This window comes from Tasmannia lanceolata, unplaced genomic scaffold, assembly GCF_043159265.1.
Source record: "Tasmannia lanceolata isolate RefF3 unplaced genomic scaffold, GAP_Taslan_0.1 ptg000006l, whole genome shotgun sequence".
NCBI classification, from domain to species: Eukaryota; Viridiplantae; Streptophyta; class Magnoliopsida; order Canellales; family Winteraceae; genus Tasmannia; species Tasmannia lanceolata.
In genome coordinates this window covers 2,304,582-2,322,839 of record NW_027518683.1, presented here as the reverse complement: position 1 = coordinate 2,322,839, position 18,258 = coordinate 2,304,582, and the positions used below count along the sequence as shown (strand labels likewise).

The window sequence follows — 18,258 nt, the reverse complement described above, 5'->3', positions numbered from 1 at the left end:
TGTAGACACCCTATCTATGTGAGGGCCTTTAAAATGGATGGCTTGGATCACCCAAACAATGTGGGCCCCCATTGTATTTTAAGCTAGTGTGTAGAGAACTCTCTACACATATGTGTAGGAACCGTTTTCTATCTCTCTCTCTCTCTCTCTCTCTCTCTATATATATATATATATATATATATAGTGTGTGTGTGTGTGGCCTACCTTATTCAAAGATCTCAATGATTCAGATGCCCACGGTTGCTGGGCATCTTGAGATGCCTTTTGGTGAAAGGCATGTTTACATCGGGGTCCAACAAATGAACGGTTTGGATTTTCGAACAGTTTGAACCCAATAAATTTTCTAATAAGAAGAATGCTTGATTCATAGGCGCGTTTGCAAAGGAATGCTAGATTCATAATTGTCATAATTGAAAACTGAACAATGGAGGCGCCCTTCACTCCCTTTGTTTGCAAGGGCGCCTGTGAATCTTGCATTCCTCTTTTCATAAATGAGGAAAAGAAGTGTGCGCTCAACCGTTTGGAAAAAAGGTGCGGTCGAAGAGAGAGAGTGTGTTCTGTTGAGTATACATATATGAGAAAAAAAACCCGTGGTCTGTTGAGTATACATATATGAGAAAAAAACAAGTCTGCTTCGATCGACGAGTACTAAAACAAAACCCAAAAACAAAAGAGAGCAAAACCCTCCTCAAAAAAACTCCTCAACAGCCCTCGTCTCCTTCCTTCGTCGATTGAAGAGGGCAAAACCCAAAATCAACAGACCCTCGTCTCCTTCCTTCGTCGATTGAAGAGGGCAAAACCCAAAATCAACAGACCCTCGTCGTGGATTGGAAAACCCCAACAGACCCTCGTCTCCTTCCTTCGTCGATTGAAGAGGGCAAAACCCAAAAATCAACAGACACGAGCAATACCCTCCTCAACAGACCCTCGTCTTCACTCTCGTCTTCACTCGTCGATTGAAGAGAGCAAAACCCTCCTCAACAGACCCTCGTCTACAGTTGCAAAACCCAAAAATCAACAGACCTAAGGTCAGGTTCTTATAACTTTTCCCTATTTTTCTCTTTTTTTTGGTGAAAATGAGAAGCAAATTTTGTATGCCGTTTGCGTTTCCCCTATTTTGCCCTCATTGTAAGAGGGTTTCATCTAGTTTTTAGTAGGGTTCTCTGTGCATTTTTTAGTAGGGTTTCATCTAGTTTCATTCCTCTGAAAAAAGAAAAGAAAAGAGAAGATGCAGGTAAATGGTGCTTGTTGTTATTATTTTTGTTATTTTTATGAGGAGGGTTTCATCTGAATTTTTTTTTCCCACTTCAAGAGGGTTTTGAGGAGGGTTTCATCATATTTTATACATGTTTGATCTATTTTGATGAGGGCACTCCTCACTTTATTGAAAGTACGGTAAGGCCCGCACCATAGAATGATCCAAATCGTCCATTAGATGGGCCACAGCCAAAATAGGCCGTGCCCAAAAAATCATTTCCATAGGTTGATCCTAACCCCCCGATCTGATTGTTAGAGTGTTGATCTAACACTTTATAGATCGGAGGGTTAGGATTAACCTATGGAAAAAAATTTTGGGCACGACCTATTTAGGTTGTGGCCCATCTAATGGACAGTTTGGATCATCTTATGGTGCCGGCCATACCGTACTTTCAATAAAGTAGGAGTGCCTGATAACATTTCCCAATATTTAATAGCTAAAAGGTGCTTCACATTTATAATGTTCCAAATGACTCTGAGAGCCACTCAATTTTAAAATAGAATTTGTTGGGCAATTCGGTTGAATGCCATTATGTGGCCCACTTTTGCATAATAGTACAGGCGTACATGCTCAATTTTTAGCAATCTGTTGTCCTATTCATTTCATGAATGTTTGTTTGTTTTGCATGTAAGAAAAACCCAAGAAATGGCATCATCTAGTAACTACAGCAGTACCTCACATGGTGTGTGGCCAACCGCCGAGTTTTGTCAGTGTTCTGAACCAGCTGTTAGGAAAATCACCCGCAGTAACAAGAATGGTAACCAAGGACGCCCTTACTACACTTGCGCTCGGAAGAATGTGAGTAATATTCATTATTGCAGTCCTTTTTTTTCAATCTTCTCGAAATTGTAACGTTTAAACATTATGCAGGGCAAGAAGTGCGAGCATTTCTATTGGGCTGGCGATGACTTAGACAGGAACGAGCTAGGCAGTGAGGCAAGGTCGTACAATGGGCGTGAAGTTGGTGGCGGACGTGAAGTCTTTAGCGAATATAGGATGTTGGAGGAGCGCATGAGAGCAGTGGAGATTGATAATGCCATGCTTAAAGTTTTAGTTGTTATAGTTATTTTTCTTCTTATTTTAGCATACATCAGTAATTTTGCAAGCAGATGAGTCCATCAGCTTATTTAATGGTAGATGATGAACTATTTATGTAATGAAGAGTGTTTTAGGACTTATATCTATATTAAAACAACAAGTTTTATATTTGGGATGAAATACATGCGTTCCATATAACAATCAGTAGGAACCTGTTTGGAAACCATGAAAAATTATTTCATGGAATATTCATGGGTCCATCTGTAAAAGAGGAGCTGAGGAGGGAGGCAGGGACTCAAAGGGCAAGGGTGGAGAACATTGGGAGAGCAAGAGAAATCCCTTAAATCAGTGAAAACAAATACTCTTTCTTATGGATTTAAGGTTTTTTTTATCAAAAGAGACAGTGTTTCTCTTCAATGGGTTGAAGACAATGGCATTCATCAATTTAGGGAACACTTCCTCATTTGGATGTAGGTAAAAATTATATAAAAAAAAATCCATGGAAAAAAATCCTGGGTCCAGTAGTAGGGTTGCAATTTTCCGTGGAAAGACTTAATTTAACTTAAATCACAGTGGCTGTTGCCCTTAGAAACAAATTCTTTAAATTATAATATCAAATTAAAGATGACCTGGATCAATCACTTGCAAATCTGCAGACAAATACAGAAGGCCATATTGGAAAACATGGCTTAATTGAGCTGAACGGGTTAGCACTCCCACTTGCTCTTTTTCTTGTAAGTTTCAATATCTTTTTGTCTCTGTATCTCTCTATTTCTCAATATTTGTTACTGTTAATTGTAGTTAGTGATGCAACTTTGTTCTCTGTTATGCATGCTAGCATAGTAAAAATTCTAGCACAGTAACTCGTGCAATTGAAATCCCTTGCACAAATCCAGATTGCATAGATTCTAGTGATAACGAACTAGCGAATAGATACCTGCCTTTGAAATGCATTTAGGAAAAAAAAATTGAAAAATAAAAGCTGGTAAAGCTTGATGCAAGCACATGTTGAGTTTTAGATAGAAAAGTTTAGGACTTGCAAATCAAGATGGATTCCATAGAATCCAGATGCGACCCTTGGGAGCATGATTATAGTTGGCAAAGCTGGCCCAGTTGCTTACAATATCTTCTCTAAATTTCTCAAAATTTTCTTCAGGAGCTTTTGTTTCTAAAAGACAAAGCAGGGGGAGTTTTTCGTTCATGATAAGCCTAGTGATATCCTACTTTTTGGTTTGGGTACCAAGCCCCCCCCAACGTTCCATGCTGCTAGCTTTGACATGGCAAATAGTCCTGGGAGTGTGACTGTCATACTCTCCAGCAAGCTTTGAGGAAGTTTGGACGATGTGGGCCCCACCATGAGAAGCCATTCTGTAAGCTGGACCACATTCCATAACCAAAATATCCTTCTGAAAATAAGCAAACAGTTAACAGATGAAAAAACTCCACTACAATAAAGAGTCAAAGAGAGTAGGGCACTTCTGTCCAAACAGAAATTCTCATGAGGTTATGAGAAAATGTTACAAAACTCCACATTCCATCATTTCCTCTCATTCCTTTGAGGATAGAGTTGTTACAAAACTGAATTTCCCTGTACTCAGCCTTAGTGCCTTGATCGATGGTTCAAAGTTTAGTCCATGAATAGTAATATCCATTTCAGTAATGCACAGAGATGAATATTTGAAACGAGGATTTATTGATAGAACAATTGAAATTATAGAGTCATTCACTATACAAACATAGTAAACAGAATTGAAAAGAGACAAAAGAAGGTGTTCTGGTTAACATCCCATTGAAAATGGGATATGGTGCAAAAAATTTCAGAAGGTGCAATTTTTGAAATATAACATCCCATTCACTTCCACAGTAGATTGTTCAGCAAGTGAAATCCCATTGAAAATGGGATATGGTGCAAAAAATTTCCCCACTTGGATGATCATTACAGTCCAATTGGAGGCATGCAAACTTCTGATCAATGGATAATTGGAAGATAGGCCATCATATGCGTACAAGTTTTCAAGCATTGATATGAAGATAGGCCATAATTGTATTTCAATTGCAGGATAATTGGAAGCGAGATAATGTAAAGAACTGCTAAAAAGTCTAAATATCTGAGAAATGCAAACCATGATGAGCATCAGTCAAGGCATGGACACTATTCATGACTAACATAAAGAATCAGTGACACTAATCCGATATTACAGCTTCAAAAACCAAAGAATCACAGCTGCCATAATCAGAATGAAGCCCAACATGCAGCAAATGCAGGTACAGCCGATATTGATCGCACCAAATGAAAGATCGATAGTGGGTCTACAAAAAAAACAAAAACAAAAAAACACCAAGTTAGTGACAATGGGCAGTGAGAAATGGCACCTTCTAAATGATGTTTTTTTTTTTAAATGACGATTTTAAATTTCTTCTAAATGATGTAAACTTTTTTAAATGAAAATGGGCAATGAGAAAAACACCCATAATCCAAGGGCTCGTGATTTAAACTTATGTAACAAATACTGAAAATGGGCAGTGAGAAATGGCACCTTCATCTAGAAAGCAACTGTCTAACTCTGTTCATCTTACTCATTTCCATTTTGGGTATGGGCATTTTGCTGCTCATTTGCAGCCACCTATTAGCAAGCACAGTAGTAGAGATTTAAATCAATAAGAAAAAAAACGGAGCATAATAAATTGACAAGAGCAATAATAACGTTTCCAAACCTTAGTCCTCTTTTGACAGCTTGTTCTGTAATGTCCATATCCCCCACATTTTGAGCACTGGCGTTGCTGTTTTTGTGCTTGACTGGCCTCTATGCCAGATACATGACGCGTTGCACGCTTTGGCCTGCCCTTCGTCCTTACAACTTCAGGGTCGCGAATTGTAAAGCCAAGTATTTGACTGGAATCAAAGTTTGACAGAGGTATTTGACTGGGACCAATGTTTGACTGAGGTATTTCACTAGGACCAATGTTTGACTGCACTTGGCTACCAACTGCACTCTGCTGATAGACAATCTCCTTCTCCTTATTTTCAACTTCTACAGCAAGCTCTGTACAAAAATCAGTCATCTTCTTGAAGAGAATCTCGTCATTACCAACTTTTTCAATCAGTTGCTGCCATGTTGACATTAGACACCACCTCTTCAGTCCATTCACGCCACTACTATCTCCTTGGGTTACAGATGTTGTGCCCCCAGCTCGATGCCTTGCATCAATTGACCACCTCTTTAATAAATAGCGTTTGGGGATAGTAGGTACTTGCTTTCTATCCATAATGTGAAGGATATGTCTGCATAATATTCCTTCCCTCTCAAACTTAGCACATTGACATGTCGCAGTTACATCGTTGGAACTGTCAAACAGAACCCTAAGGTATTTCTTCTTGTCATCTGTCCTGATTCCTACATTGTATTCCACAACATTGCCGTTCTTTCCCAACTTGTCTTTCCATAAGGCAAAATTACCCATCATCTCATCTTGGAATATGCTGAACATCTTCTTTGTATAGAATTCCCCAGCCTTTCGTTCCAATGGGCTGGTTGTGTTCATTTTGGCAATTGTATTTTTAGACTTAAAATCTTCTTCCAATTCGGCTTTACGCCGCTCAACCAGTGCCTTATCGTATTGACCCAAGAATTCAACTAAGGAGGTGTTCTGGTTAACATAACCATCAAAGAAGGAATTTATGCTTTCACTCCGTTGACTTGATGTCATTCCTGCTGTGAATGTGTCTCTCCAATAGGCGGGAACCCAATGCTCGCGGATATCCCACATTTTTCCCAACCAATGACTTTCACCAATGTCATATTTATCAACCAGAGATTTCCATTCTGTCTCAGAATCCTCTATTTCCCTCCTGTAAAACCAGTGATTGTAATCCTTGTAAAAATCAGTGTCGACATCTCTCATGTCAGCAACATGCTCAAGGAGATGCTTCTTTATGTGCCACGAACAAAACCGATGCCTGGTATGTGGAAATACTTTTCGAATCGCATTTCGCATAGCCCCGTCCATATCAGTTATTATAGCACCTGGAGCTTTACGAAACATACACGTGAGCCACTGCTCAAATAACCAAGTGAAAGTCTCCTCTGTCTCGTCCGCAAGAAGTGCACATCCAAAAAGAGTCGACTGCCTGTGATGGTTAACCCCAGTGAACGGTGCAAAAGGCATTTTAAACCTGTTCGTTTTATAAGTCACATCAAATACGATCACATCACTAAATGTAAGGTATGCTTCTCTCGCCCTGGAATCAGCCCAGAACATCGAACGCAAAGTTCCATTCGCGTCTAACTCCAACTCAAAATAGAAGTTTGGGTCTTCAGACTTTCTCTTTTGGAAATGGTTCGCCACTATCACTGCTTCTTTACCCATATTATTCTCCCTAACTGCTCTCAAATGGGCAATAACTTGATTTGTTGAGACCACGGGAGCATTGGAAGTAGAGTTAATGGCATTCTTTATCTGAGAAGGCTTGAAATTGCTTACACTGAGTTGTTCAATCAAATTCTTACAGCCTTTGTTTTTACGGAACTGACTATGTGAACGATGCATTTGCGTTTTAAGTGGTGAAGTAAGGTCATGAGAATGGATGTCGTCAAATGTTGTAACTTTCCACTCTTTATCTCTCAATTTGATGATCATCCTTGCTTTACAATTCATTCTGGCAAGGCGACGCTCCCTCAAGTCCTTAACATCATCCCTCTTCTCCTTATCCTTTTTCTCTCCCTCTTTATTACATACAAACGTTCTCGATATCACCGTCTTTGTTAAATTTGATATGGTAGTACTAGATTTTCGTAGTCCAAAACCAGTAGCATACGCATAAGCATTGTAGAACTCATATGCAGCTTCCCAAGTTTGAAATATCTGGTCCTCAAACGGCATATTCACAATACTATCCTCACCGACAACCTTGTTGGGAGTAGTAACTGTATGACTACAACCCTCATCTCCGTCTTTACCATCAGTAGCATCCCATTGAAGGTCATCATAATTGAGATTCACCCCATCATTAATGTCAATTATATTCCCATCCCATACTAAATTATCATCGTTGAGATTAAACTCATTGTCACACTCAATTAAACCATTTGCATGTACTTCGTCAATAGATGGGTCCATTTTTTATACCTAAAAATGCAACATATACATGGCCCATCAGCATAATAAGAAATTGTAACATATTACAGATATTTTCTACTGTGTGTCTTAAAGTAGAGTAAGAAATTGTAACAAAAGTTAAAACCGTTACAAAAATAAGAGAAAAACAGAAAGAACAAAAAAGGAGAAACAGAGAAAATCGAAAAAATCTGCACTATTGACGATTTTTGCAGAAAAAATAGAGGAATTTCAACAAAGAGAAAAAGAGAAACAAAGAAAAAAAAAACCACTTTAAACCCTAAATATCTGCAACATTTTCGCAGCAAAATTGAAAAAAACTGCACTATTGAGGATTTTTGCAGCAAAAAAAAGAAGAGGAATTTAAAGAAAGAAGAATACAGTGCCCTCAGACAATACAGTGAAAGCTCGTTTCCCTAAAATCATGAAATTTTCCAAGAATATAGAGGACATGAAACCCTCCTCAAAACCCTCTTGAAGTGGGAAAAAAAAATTCAGATGAAACCCTCCTCATAAAAATAACAAAAATAATAACAACAAGCACCTTTTACCTGCATCTTCTCTTTCTTTCTTTTTTTCAGAGGAATGAAACTAGATGAAACCCTACTAAAAAATGCACAGAGAACCCTACTAAAAAATGCACAGAGAACCCTACTAAAAACTAGATGAAACCCTCTTACAATGAGGGCAAAATAGGGGAAACGCAAACGGCATACAAAATTTGCTTCTCATTTTCACCAAAAAAAAGAGAAAAATAGGGAAAAGTTATAAGAAACTGACCTTAGGTCTGTTGATTTTTGGGTTTTGCAACTGCAGACGAGGGTCTGTTGAGGAGGGTTTTGCTCTCTTCAATCGACGAGTGAAGACGAGAGTGAAGACGAGGGTCTGTTGAGGAGGGTATTGCTCGGGTCTGTTGATTTTTGGATTTTGCCCTCTTCAATCGACGAAGGAAGGAGACGAGGGTCTGTTGGGGTTTTCCAATCCACGACGAGGGTCTGTTGATTTTGGGTTTTGCCCTCTTCAATCGACGAAGGAAGGAGACGAGGGTCTGTTGATTTTGGGTTTTGCCCTCTTCAATCGACGAAGGAAGGAGACGAGGGTCTGTTGGGGTTTTCCAATCCACGACGAGGGTCTGTTGATTTTGGGTTTTGCCCTCTTCAATCGACGAAGGAAGGAGACGAGGGCTGTTGAGGAGTTTTTTTGAGGAGGGTTTTGCTCTCTTTTGTTTTTGGGTTTTGTTTTAGTACTCGTCGATCGAAGCAGACTTGTTTTTTTCTCATATATGTATACTCAACAGACCACGGGTTTTTTTTCTCATATATGTATACTCAACAGAACACACTCTCTCTCTTCGACCGCACCTTTTCTCCAAACGGTTGAGCGCACACTTCTTTTCCTCTTCATAAATACGCATTATATAGGGTGCGCGTATGTTTTTTTAAAATAGAGTGGGGCCCACTTTGTTCAAATATACAGACCATTCGGTTGTTAGGCCCAACATAAGTTGTAAGGCCCAATGTAAACAAACTGTACCCAAAAACCATCACCATACGATGATCCTAATTTCCCGATCAACAGAGTTTTCTAATGATATCCTAATTTTCGAACAAATGGGACTAAGTGATTTTTTTTTTTTAAGTACATACATCGATGTACGATCACCATATAATGGGTATTTATTAGAAAACTTATTGATCCACACCGTTTATTTGTTAAGCTTTCTCCCAAAAAATATCTCTACAGGATGATTCCAACTATTCCATCAGTTATATGGTGTCTTCTGTCTATAGATCGGATGGTTAGGATAGTCCTTTGGAGATGATTTTTACGGAAAAACCTATTTACATAGGGGGGGCTAACAAATGAAAAGATGATGGTTAGCAAAAGTGGTGGAAAATCATGTTCCTCTGGAAAAAAAAGTGAAAAGATGATGGCATTGATCATTTCACACATCCAGATTTTTTTTTTCCACCTAATTCCTGTTACATTCCTCTACATTCTTAATATGGCAAACCAATTTCTACTTCATGTAGATTTGAAACAGCATTGAATTCTAATCATAAAGAGATTTTACAGCCTCTTAACTATACACAAAGAAAGCCTACACAAGTTTTGCCTAACCAGTCACACCTGCAAACATTTGGCTCTTGAAACAGAAATCAAATCGGTTTCTCGCCAGGAAGATAAGATGGTGATCCACCTTCAACTTGGTTTTTCTTCATACGAAAGAAGCCACTGAGGTTGTACAGAAGGCTCTTTTTTGTGATCTCCTTCTTTGTGATCGCCCTTCTATCCATTTTTTGAATTCCTTGCGCCTTATCTGTTGGAACTGTCTTCAGTAGTACTCTGGGCCTCAGCGGTGAGGCCTCTGAAGACATCTCTGTCTCGGCCAGAATCCGGGAGGCGGCCTCGGCCGCCCTCTTCTGCTCTCGCTCACGCCACCTCCTCATCTCTCCTTCCACCACCCTCTTCGCTGCCCCTGCCATTTCCGCCCTCTTTAAGGCTGCCTCAGTCTGTAACTCCATCTCTTTGATCTCCTTTAAAGTGGCTTCTAGTTTCTTCAGAGCTTCGTTCTCACTTGCTTTCACAGCTTCCACCTGAGCCATGGCCGCACCCACCTTCATTTCCACCAACATATTTGATTCCTCAGCTTTTCGACTTAAAGATTCATACTCCACTGTCGAGATTGTGATCTTCGCACCAGATTCTGATGTCGATGCTCGAGCTGCATTTGCTTTCTCTGATAAGATCTTGATCTGATTGAGGGCTTCTGCCTCCGAAACCTTCGCCTCTTCTGCATCTTTCAGGGCAAATTGTAGGTTGTTCTCTGCTTCTTCTAAGCCAATTCGTTTTGCTTCGGCTTCTTTTTTCAGCTCTTCTGCTTTTTTCTTCATTGTTTCAGCTTCCATTCTTGAGTTTTCATATTCTGCTGAGAGCTGTTGGAGAGTGGAGAGCATTTCCTCAGAAGCCCCTCTTGCTTTTGCTTCTCTAGCAAGTGCTTCCTCGAGCTCAGCCTTGCTCTTACAGAGCTTGACGTGCAGGTTTCCAGCAATGGATTCAGCTTCAGCTTCCTTTTCATTCAGTTCCACATTCTCTCTTTTCAGACTCTCAATCTCCTGCTTAAGGGACTCTGTCAAGTTTCTAAGAGAGAGCTCTTCTTCGGCAACTTTCTGCAACGTCGCTTTAGCATAATCAAGCTCCGTGGTAACAGCTTGGATTGAATCTAGATCAGAGGCCCTGGCATTTTCCATTTCTTTCTGCAAACTTGCAATCTCAGCATCCGATTCAGCCAGCTTCTCCTCTAGATTCCTGGCCAATTCAGGATCAAACTCTTTCTTCAAAGATTCCATCTTCTTTCCTGTTTCTTCTAGAGCAACCCTACAGGACTGCCGGCGAGCATCTTTCTCAGAAAGAATATTTGCACGCTCTTGTCGGGCCTGCACAGACGCCAACTGGGTGTGCAAAAGTGACTCCTGAACAGAGGCAATCTCCTGTGAGAGCTCAGTAGTCCTCTCCTTATTTGCCTCTGTGACATGCTCTGCTTCTGCTGCTTGACGGAATGCAGCCAGTTTTGCACCCATGGATGCCTCGAAATCCTGTTGGATTTTCCTGAGTTCCTTTTTTGCAGAATCGAGCTCAGTTATGGAAATTGAGTACTGTTCTATTGCATTGTCTAATTCGTGTTTCCAGGCACCACCATTATCTGTAGGTTCTCCAGAGTTCACTTTTTCAGGTTGCTTGGCCTGATTCTTTGCAGTTTCTGTGGCTTTAATCATTGACTCCTTGGACTCGTTTATCGTTCCAAGCTTGTTTGTTAGATCCTCGACCGTTCTTTTAGCCTTTTCAAGCTCGACAAGTGCTTGGGCCTTCGTGGTTTCAGCATTCTTCCACTGTTCCTTGAACTTGTTAAGCTCTTTTTGAGCCAAGTGGAGTTGTGTCTCCTTCGCCAATATTCTCTGCTGCAAATCAAACAGAAGAGCAGAGATTTACACACTAAGCGTACGTCATTAGAAACTTCATAAAATTCCCGGATCAATCTGCATTGGTAAATACAGCATGAGAAAAATCCAGTTTAAAATGTTTTTTGGTTTTATATTGTTAGAATATGTGAGATCTACACCTAATCCATGTGAAACAACCAGTTACTCCAAAAGCTTAAGCTTTTGGAGAAGTTGGCAAGTTAACATGGTCTCAGAGCCAAAGGTCTCGAGTTCAAACCTCCCAGATAGTAAAAATCCACATGCAATGGTCGGCCCAAAGTGAGACACGTGTTTGCCAAGTGGGCCACATGTGCGAGGGAGTGTTAAAGTATATATAAAAGATAAATAACGCCTTTCTCCAACAGCTTAAGCTTTTGGAGAAGTTGGTAAGTTAACATATATTTTATAGCTTCTATGAAGTTGAAAACTCAAAAGAACAAGCAAACAAGCCAGTTAGGAAACTTGGTTATCTGGTGAAAAAACAGTAACTTGATCATCTGTACGCCAAGTATGTTGTGGAAATATCTGTAAAGTCATTGGTTTTTTTAGCGATATCTAATTAGATGTGATATTAACTGATGTACGGACGCATAACAGTGGCTGAAGTGAAGGAACTATTCAGGGGACATGTACAAGTTTCTAATGGGTTCATATATTTTCAGAGATCAAGGTTGATTTCAGTCTTTCTCATATCAGTGGTAACAAACCCAACTGATTGCTCCATCATTATTGCAAGCACATTTGAAAAACTCCGCAAATCACTCGCCCAAGTCAACTTGGTTTTACCTTGACCAGGTTCTCATTCAACTGCAAGTTTGGCCCTACTGAAGCAATAAAAGACTCCTTTGACTCACGCAAGGACCTTGGCCGAGTCCTTCCCAGTTTTTAAACATTGACTAAAAAGGCCTTGAAAATGTTGCAAGGTTCATCAAATTTCATAGTATAAATAAATACCTCCGCCTGGAAAGGCTTTGGCTTCTTCACAGTAGCTTTCTCAGCAGAATTGGCTCCTTCGCCAAATAAGCTGACAGCATCTTTGACAGATTGAAATGGTGCTCTGGTGTCAATCTCTCCCACCTCTGCTTTTGAAGAATCAGTGGCATTTTGACGAGTTTGTATAACCATATCTGCTATTTTTCTACTAAGCGCATCTGCTAAATGGATCAGAAAATAGCATCTTCAGCTGATATTGGAAAATATAACAATAAATCTGTAATCTAGAAGAAACAATTTCCTTAGTGATGATACAATTTCCTAAGTGAATTCAGATTTTATAACAAAAAAAGGAAATCTAGTCCTGGGAGAAATTGATTCAAGAATGCGACGTAGTTAAAAGCAACCACAAATAATTGTCTTGGAAATTTCTCAGGAAGGGCGTATCTCGTGATATTTTAATTTTTTTGTTAGTTTCGGGTTTATATCAGGAAAAAATGTAAAAATAAATTATTTCAAATATATAAGAATATCAAATTTAAGATCAGAATTAGGACAACAAATAATAATGTCATTTTTTGTGAATTTTTATAATATTTTCGCTAAAAAAATAAAATATGAAGATATCTTGGCGATTTTTCAAAATCTTGGGAAATATTTGGGATTTTATCATTTTATCAAAAATTGCAAAATATCGCGATATTTTAAAAAAATATCAAAGATACGTATGACTCTGGTTAAAAATCAAGGGCAGGTCGCGGGGGTAAATGAGGGATGCCAAGTATTGATGTCCCCTCAATCTAAAATTGTAAACGCGGTACAAATGCACTAGATCCAGATAATTCATTTGGTGAGCCACAATGGATGGGCCATAGCGTAAAAATTACACTGATCATTATATAGTCACCGTCTTTTCTTTCTATCTTTTTTTCCTCTTCTTTTTTTTTTGAATGGCTGAAATAATCAATTACTCCAAAAGCTTAAACTATTGTCACTGTCTAATCTGTTGCCTGAGACTATACATCTAACAAAAATGGACAATGACAGATGCTCATCAGGTAAGAGTCCACCAATTGGACGGTCCAAGATAGTTCTGCACTTCTGCTTCCTCCAGCAAAGTAGTCAGCTTCAATGGGCTAGACCACTGTTGCCTATTTCAAAATTCAGGTTCACAGTTAGAAAATTCCTACTCATCTCATGGAACCAAGAAAGGAATTTACAGTCACAATAACTAGCTAAAAATCTTATTGCTACATATTTGGTAACAATGAGCTCGGCAAAACATGTCTGGCTTACTATAAGGTAATTCCTGGATGGCTACTGATGTTGACACTATCATGTTTTAATAATTGCACAAACTCAGTTGTCTTTTCTTTTTTAAATCCACCTAGTTCAGTTCATGATGTGTTACACTGTAACTTCGACACGGGCATGTGTTTTTGTCTTTAATGTATATGCAGTGTTAGACAAGGGGATCATACAAGTACAGGCACATGTGCCAGTTCATAGCTCTTATGGGAGCAATTTTGGTAAAAAAATGTGCCCTAAATGGCATTTTGATTTCATCTCATGAATATGAGTTATTGACTAGTTGAAGTTTAATTAACCATCCACAAGCAAATCATATAGAAGAGGAGGGAAGAAGAAGAAAGAATTAGAAGAGAAGAAAGAAAAGAGGTCTGGCCAGCAAAAGTGACCATGAACATTCCAGGAAGTGGGGCAAGAAACGGGTGAAAAAATAACACCCCCCCAAAATATCCAAAACTTTAGAAAATTTACAAATTTTTTTAGGGAAGTAGATGTTACCAGTTGCGTCAAAACTTCCTCATTCAAACAAAAAAGAGCTTGGCTGATATTGATTGCTAGGCGAAATCATTTTTTTTTTCTCCTTAGATCTTAGAACCAAGGGTGTGATCACGCATGATTGTCGTGAGTATACCATAAACTGAAGAGATGGGAGATGATCTATACACCGAATGAAGTTTATACTTACACCACTTGGGTGTTTGTAGTGTTACAATCGTTGTGTGTGTGTGTGTGTGTGTGTGTGAGAGAGAGAGAGAGAGAGAGAGAGAGAGAGAGAGAGAGAGAGAGAGAGAGAGAGATTTAGGTGGGTTCATATTAAACTCCAAACTACGATTTTCTAATCTAAAAAATAACAACTATGGCCCTAATATCTCTACTCTAAGATTGCCAATTAACTCTTCTTCTGAACTATTACAATTGTGCTATGTGTGAATAACGCCTCTTAAAAGGCAAAAGATAACACATATAGGCACAAAGAGGCATGTCACAACAAACCAATTCCCTATAAAAAAAAGGACCTCCTCCTCCTCAAGACATAATATCCAGCATGAATTTGCTTTTGACAAGATGGATAAATGGTCACGAACCCAAATAATCACCTCAAGGCAAATCTACACTCTCTTGCACGTATACCTGATAACAACACTACACTTAAGGACCTCCTCCTCTCCTATCCTCCAATTCTATCTCCCAAGGGAGCTTTATTTCATAACCTTAAATTCCAGTGCTAAAATTGTCACTACTTTTAGATTTGCACAGATTCTTGCACTTTATGAGATGCTTAAGGTGTTTACCTTGTTTCATTCGGAAAGAAAATATGTTGAAAATCAAACCCAAGATCTTCGACAGCAACATAAAGTAGGAAATTAGAGTGATGCCTTAAGAAGCATATTTCCTATCGCCAAAAGAAAATTAGCTGTCTCCCAATGTGCAAGGTTCTACTCCACTCACTCGAACACAAGATATAAAGTGACCTTTAAGGAATTTCCAAACCAATTACACCCCATTGAACCAACTAGGTCCGTCAATTCATTCTCCTCAATTCCATTCCCAGAATCATATTTTCACTAAAGCTCACATGGAGTTCAACAACAGTTCAAACCATCTAAGATTGAAAACTTGATCCAAGGAGTCTCCAGAAAAAACATCTTCTGCAAATTGGAGGTCAGAATATGTGGAATTTAAGTATCACCTAAAAACCCTCAATCAAGCTCCTCTCACCCACTCAACAAGACATAGAAGTATAGGGCTTCTCCAACAATTGCAAAGAGAGAGAAAGGAGGGAGGGAGGGAGGGAGGGAGCGGGGATGGCTTTATAGTATACAAACTTTACTATGGGGTTCCCACAAAAGAAAGTCACTGTAAGAAAGTATTTTACAAGCATATTCTTGGTTGAGAGCTTGGGAGAAATATTTTTATACAACTTCCACTAAGCTTTTGTTGGGAACCTCATCCATTTGACAACATAACATGTACAGTAGAAACCGCCAACCAACTCATTGAATCAGCCAAAAAGTCTCATTCTCCAAGAAATTTTTGGACATGCTGCCCAATGCCCAAGTATTATGCATTAGAATAAACCTTCACATTATCCGAAGGAAGATAAGAATATCCTAATTCATGGGACTACCACGGCCTTCTTCTCATTTTCGACCAGTGTCAGGAAAACCCACAATCCCATATACTCTTCGCTCTCGGTGAAGATTAGTGTTGGGAGTTCCAATTTGATGACTGTTTAGAAGCTTTCCATCAACGTCACAAGAAGAAGTTACATTTAAACACATGTCAATGATACTTGCACATTGTTGAAGTTTTCGTAAGATCATTTACGGGTTATTATTAACCTTGCAGAGCTCATAGTGCTGTGTTGTAAAGCTTAATCTGCAACAAAATTTGATATACAAAATAATGAGTACAACATTCTGAGGCATAGTGTCAGCAAGTGAGTTGGAGTTGAACCACAAGATGGGGAATTATACTATTAGATATTCATGACGTACTTCTGAAGTCTCAAGCAAGTTTACCGGAAACGCCCCAAGAAGGTAGAAAGCGTGAAGCACAATTCCAGAAAATCATGTTTCAGAAGCAGGAAACGCGACACTTCCTAAAAACTAGGGAAGCATGTTTCCAGTTCGTGAGAAGAGCATTTCCCAATTTTGGGAAGCAAGTTTCTTTCTTTCTTTCTTTTTTTCATTTTCCTTTTTTAAAAATTTTGCCTTTTCTTTTTGTTTATTTTGTCCCATCATTTTTTTTTAATTTTGGATTTTTTATAGAATCATAAATACTTATTTGTGGCGGTTGTTAATTTCTTAATTGATGAATTATAAGTATTTCCTTCAACCCCTCACGCTTCCTGTTTCCTCCCTTCTAGTGAGCCCTCACGGCTTTTGCTTCTCGCATTGGCAACTATGGTCTCAATTTGGGAGAACTTAATGGTCATGATTAGGACTTGATGGTGAAAGGGTGGAGAACAGGTTAGCGTCATCTGCTCTCACCTGGAAGAAATAAGTTATCAACGTAGATATTACCAGCGTCCTCATTGTTACTTGTTAATTTGTATGATTCTAGAAACAAAAGCGCAGACAAATGAAACAAAGGATTTTGTGATTAAGCTGGGGCCAAAGTCTAATCAAAAGTGTATTTGGTGGCATGGAGGAGGTTTGCAAGTTGAAATTAGAATGAAATGTTTGGTTTATAAGATAAGATCTCATAAACTCACAATTACAGATGATAGATGAATTGAAACTAACAACAAATAGTAGTGGATTCTACATCATGATCGATTTATTAATAAATAATTAAAGCAATAATAACAACAAATTAAGGTGAATTAGCATGGGACATGGCATAAACAACGAATATAAAACATACCTGAAACAATTAATCAAAACCCTAACAAAACATCATAGGAAAGCGAGAAGGGGTTTAAAACACTTAATAACAATCACTAACAATCGAGCTCGCTTAATCAGTTAATCGATTGAAACTGAAATTCTTCCGATGATGATTCTCCGATCCTTCTGTTCATTCAATATCTCCATTTTCCAGATTGAAAATCATCTCTCACGCACGAAACTTGTACAATTTTCGTAAAAGCAACCTTTGATAGAAGTCAAACCCTAGAAATTCCCCAGACCGAAACGAAGGGTGGAAATGGGAAAAACAGAGGGGTTTTAAAAGTTTGAAGTGGTATTTAGGGCGCTTTATATCTGCAAGTCTGAAGGGGGTTTGTTTTTCGAATCCCTCGCTGACCGTTTTCCCTTTTGATAATAGCACTAGCAGGTTTTAATAATTGCGCAAACTCAGGTTGTCTTTTCGTTTTTTAAGGACTTTTAAGTTTTAAGTGCTTTTTTTGGGAACCGTAATCACCGATTTAAATAATAAAAGATAAGAAAAGGTAAGCAGATTTTTGGCAATTATCGAAACATGGTAGTTCCAATATCAAATATCTCGAATAGGGATAGATATCCGCACTACCGTTTGATAATGACAATAGTTGAGCTTTTCTAACTAGCTTTTCACCGCTGTTAAAAGACTAATTTGCTTTGAACATCCAATCAGAAAAGTGAGTAGTGATTTGAAACGTAGCGGGTCCCACCTTAGATTGGACTGAACCGTCCCTCTGAGGGATGGAAATCATGGAACATACACGAGAGCCGTGTGATGATGGGATGAAAAGGGGCTTTCAAGTGGTTGTAGCATTTTTCGATGATAAATTCGCACCCTCTGTAGGATGATTGACGCTTTTTTTATGTCAATTCATGTTAGAGGGGTGCGAATCATCCTACAGGGGATGCGAATTTATATTGCCCTTTCCTTTTGTATATATCAACCAAGAGTCCAAGAAGTCACGTGTTCGATATAAAGCAGGTGGGCCCCGCTTGACTTCACATTATCACGCGTTGATTCTGTCTACTTATTTATTCTTTTAATAAGTTTGTGTCTATCTCGTATCCACAGCCGAATCTATTTGTAGGCCCCGTTTGGATTCATGAAAAACATTTCTGTTGGAAAAAAAATTCCTGGATTTTTTCTTTCCACGGTTTAGACGGAAATGATATTATCGTGGTTTAGTCAGAGGGACACTAACACAAATTGAAGGTCCTGTGAGTAAAAATTGGATAGTTT

General features: G+C 38.8%; 1 protein-coding gene and 1 long non-coding RNA gene across 3 annotated transcripts; one reads left to right on the top strand and one right to left on the bottom strand.

Moving 5' to 3' along the window:
• The first annotated feature begins 544 nt into the window (after nt 1-544).
• Nucleotides 545-2,155, top strand: LOC143879245 (uncharacterized). Its single transcript, XR_013251179.1, has 3 exons — nt 545-1,028; nt 1,891-2,056; nt 2,129-2,155. It is a non-coding gene; the product is annotated as an uncharacterized LOC143879245 (long non-coding RNA).
• Nucleotides 2,156-9,408: 7,253 nt separating this feature from the next.
• Nucleotides 9,409-17,321, bottom strand: LOC143879242 (WEB family protein At5g55860-like). 2 transcript variants are annotated; one of them, XM_077381513.1, is made up of 3 exons: nt 17,002-17,321; nt 12,346-12,545; nt 9,409-11,367 (listed from the first exon to the last, which is right to left on the bottom strand). In XM_077381513.1, the coding sequence occupies exons 2-3, from the start codon at nt 12,514-12,516 to the stop codon at nt 9,571-9,573; spliced, it is 1,968 nt and encodes a 655-aa protein (XP_077237628.1). In that variant the 5' UTR covers nt 12,517-12,545; nt 17,002-17,321; the 3' UTR covers nt 9,409-9,570. The 2 variants fall into 2 exon arrangements, with proteins under 2 accessions (XP_077237628.1, XP_077237629.1); XM_077381514.1 differs by having other exon boundaries at nt 12,346-12,542.
• Between the last annotated feature and the right edge of the window lie 937 nt (nt 17,322-18,258).

Bases quoted from the DNA above. Each gene is read 5' to 3' on its own strand.
- LOC143879242 (XM_077381513.1), bottom strand. From the start codon at position 12,516: ATGGTTATACAAACTCGTCAAAATGCCACTGATTCTTCAAAAGCAGAG. The intron at 11,368-12,345 runs GTATTTATTTAT...GATTTGCAGCAG, and splicing joins CAAAGCCTTTCCAGGCGGAG to AGAATATTGGCGAAGGAGAC.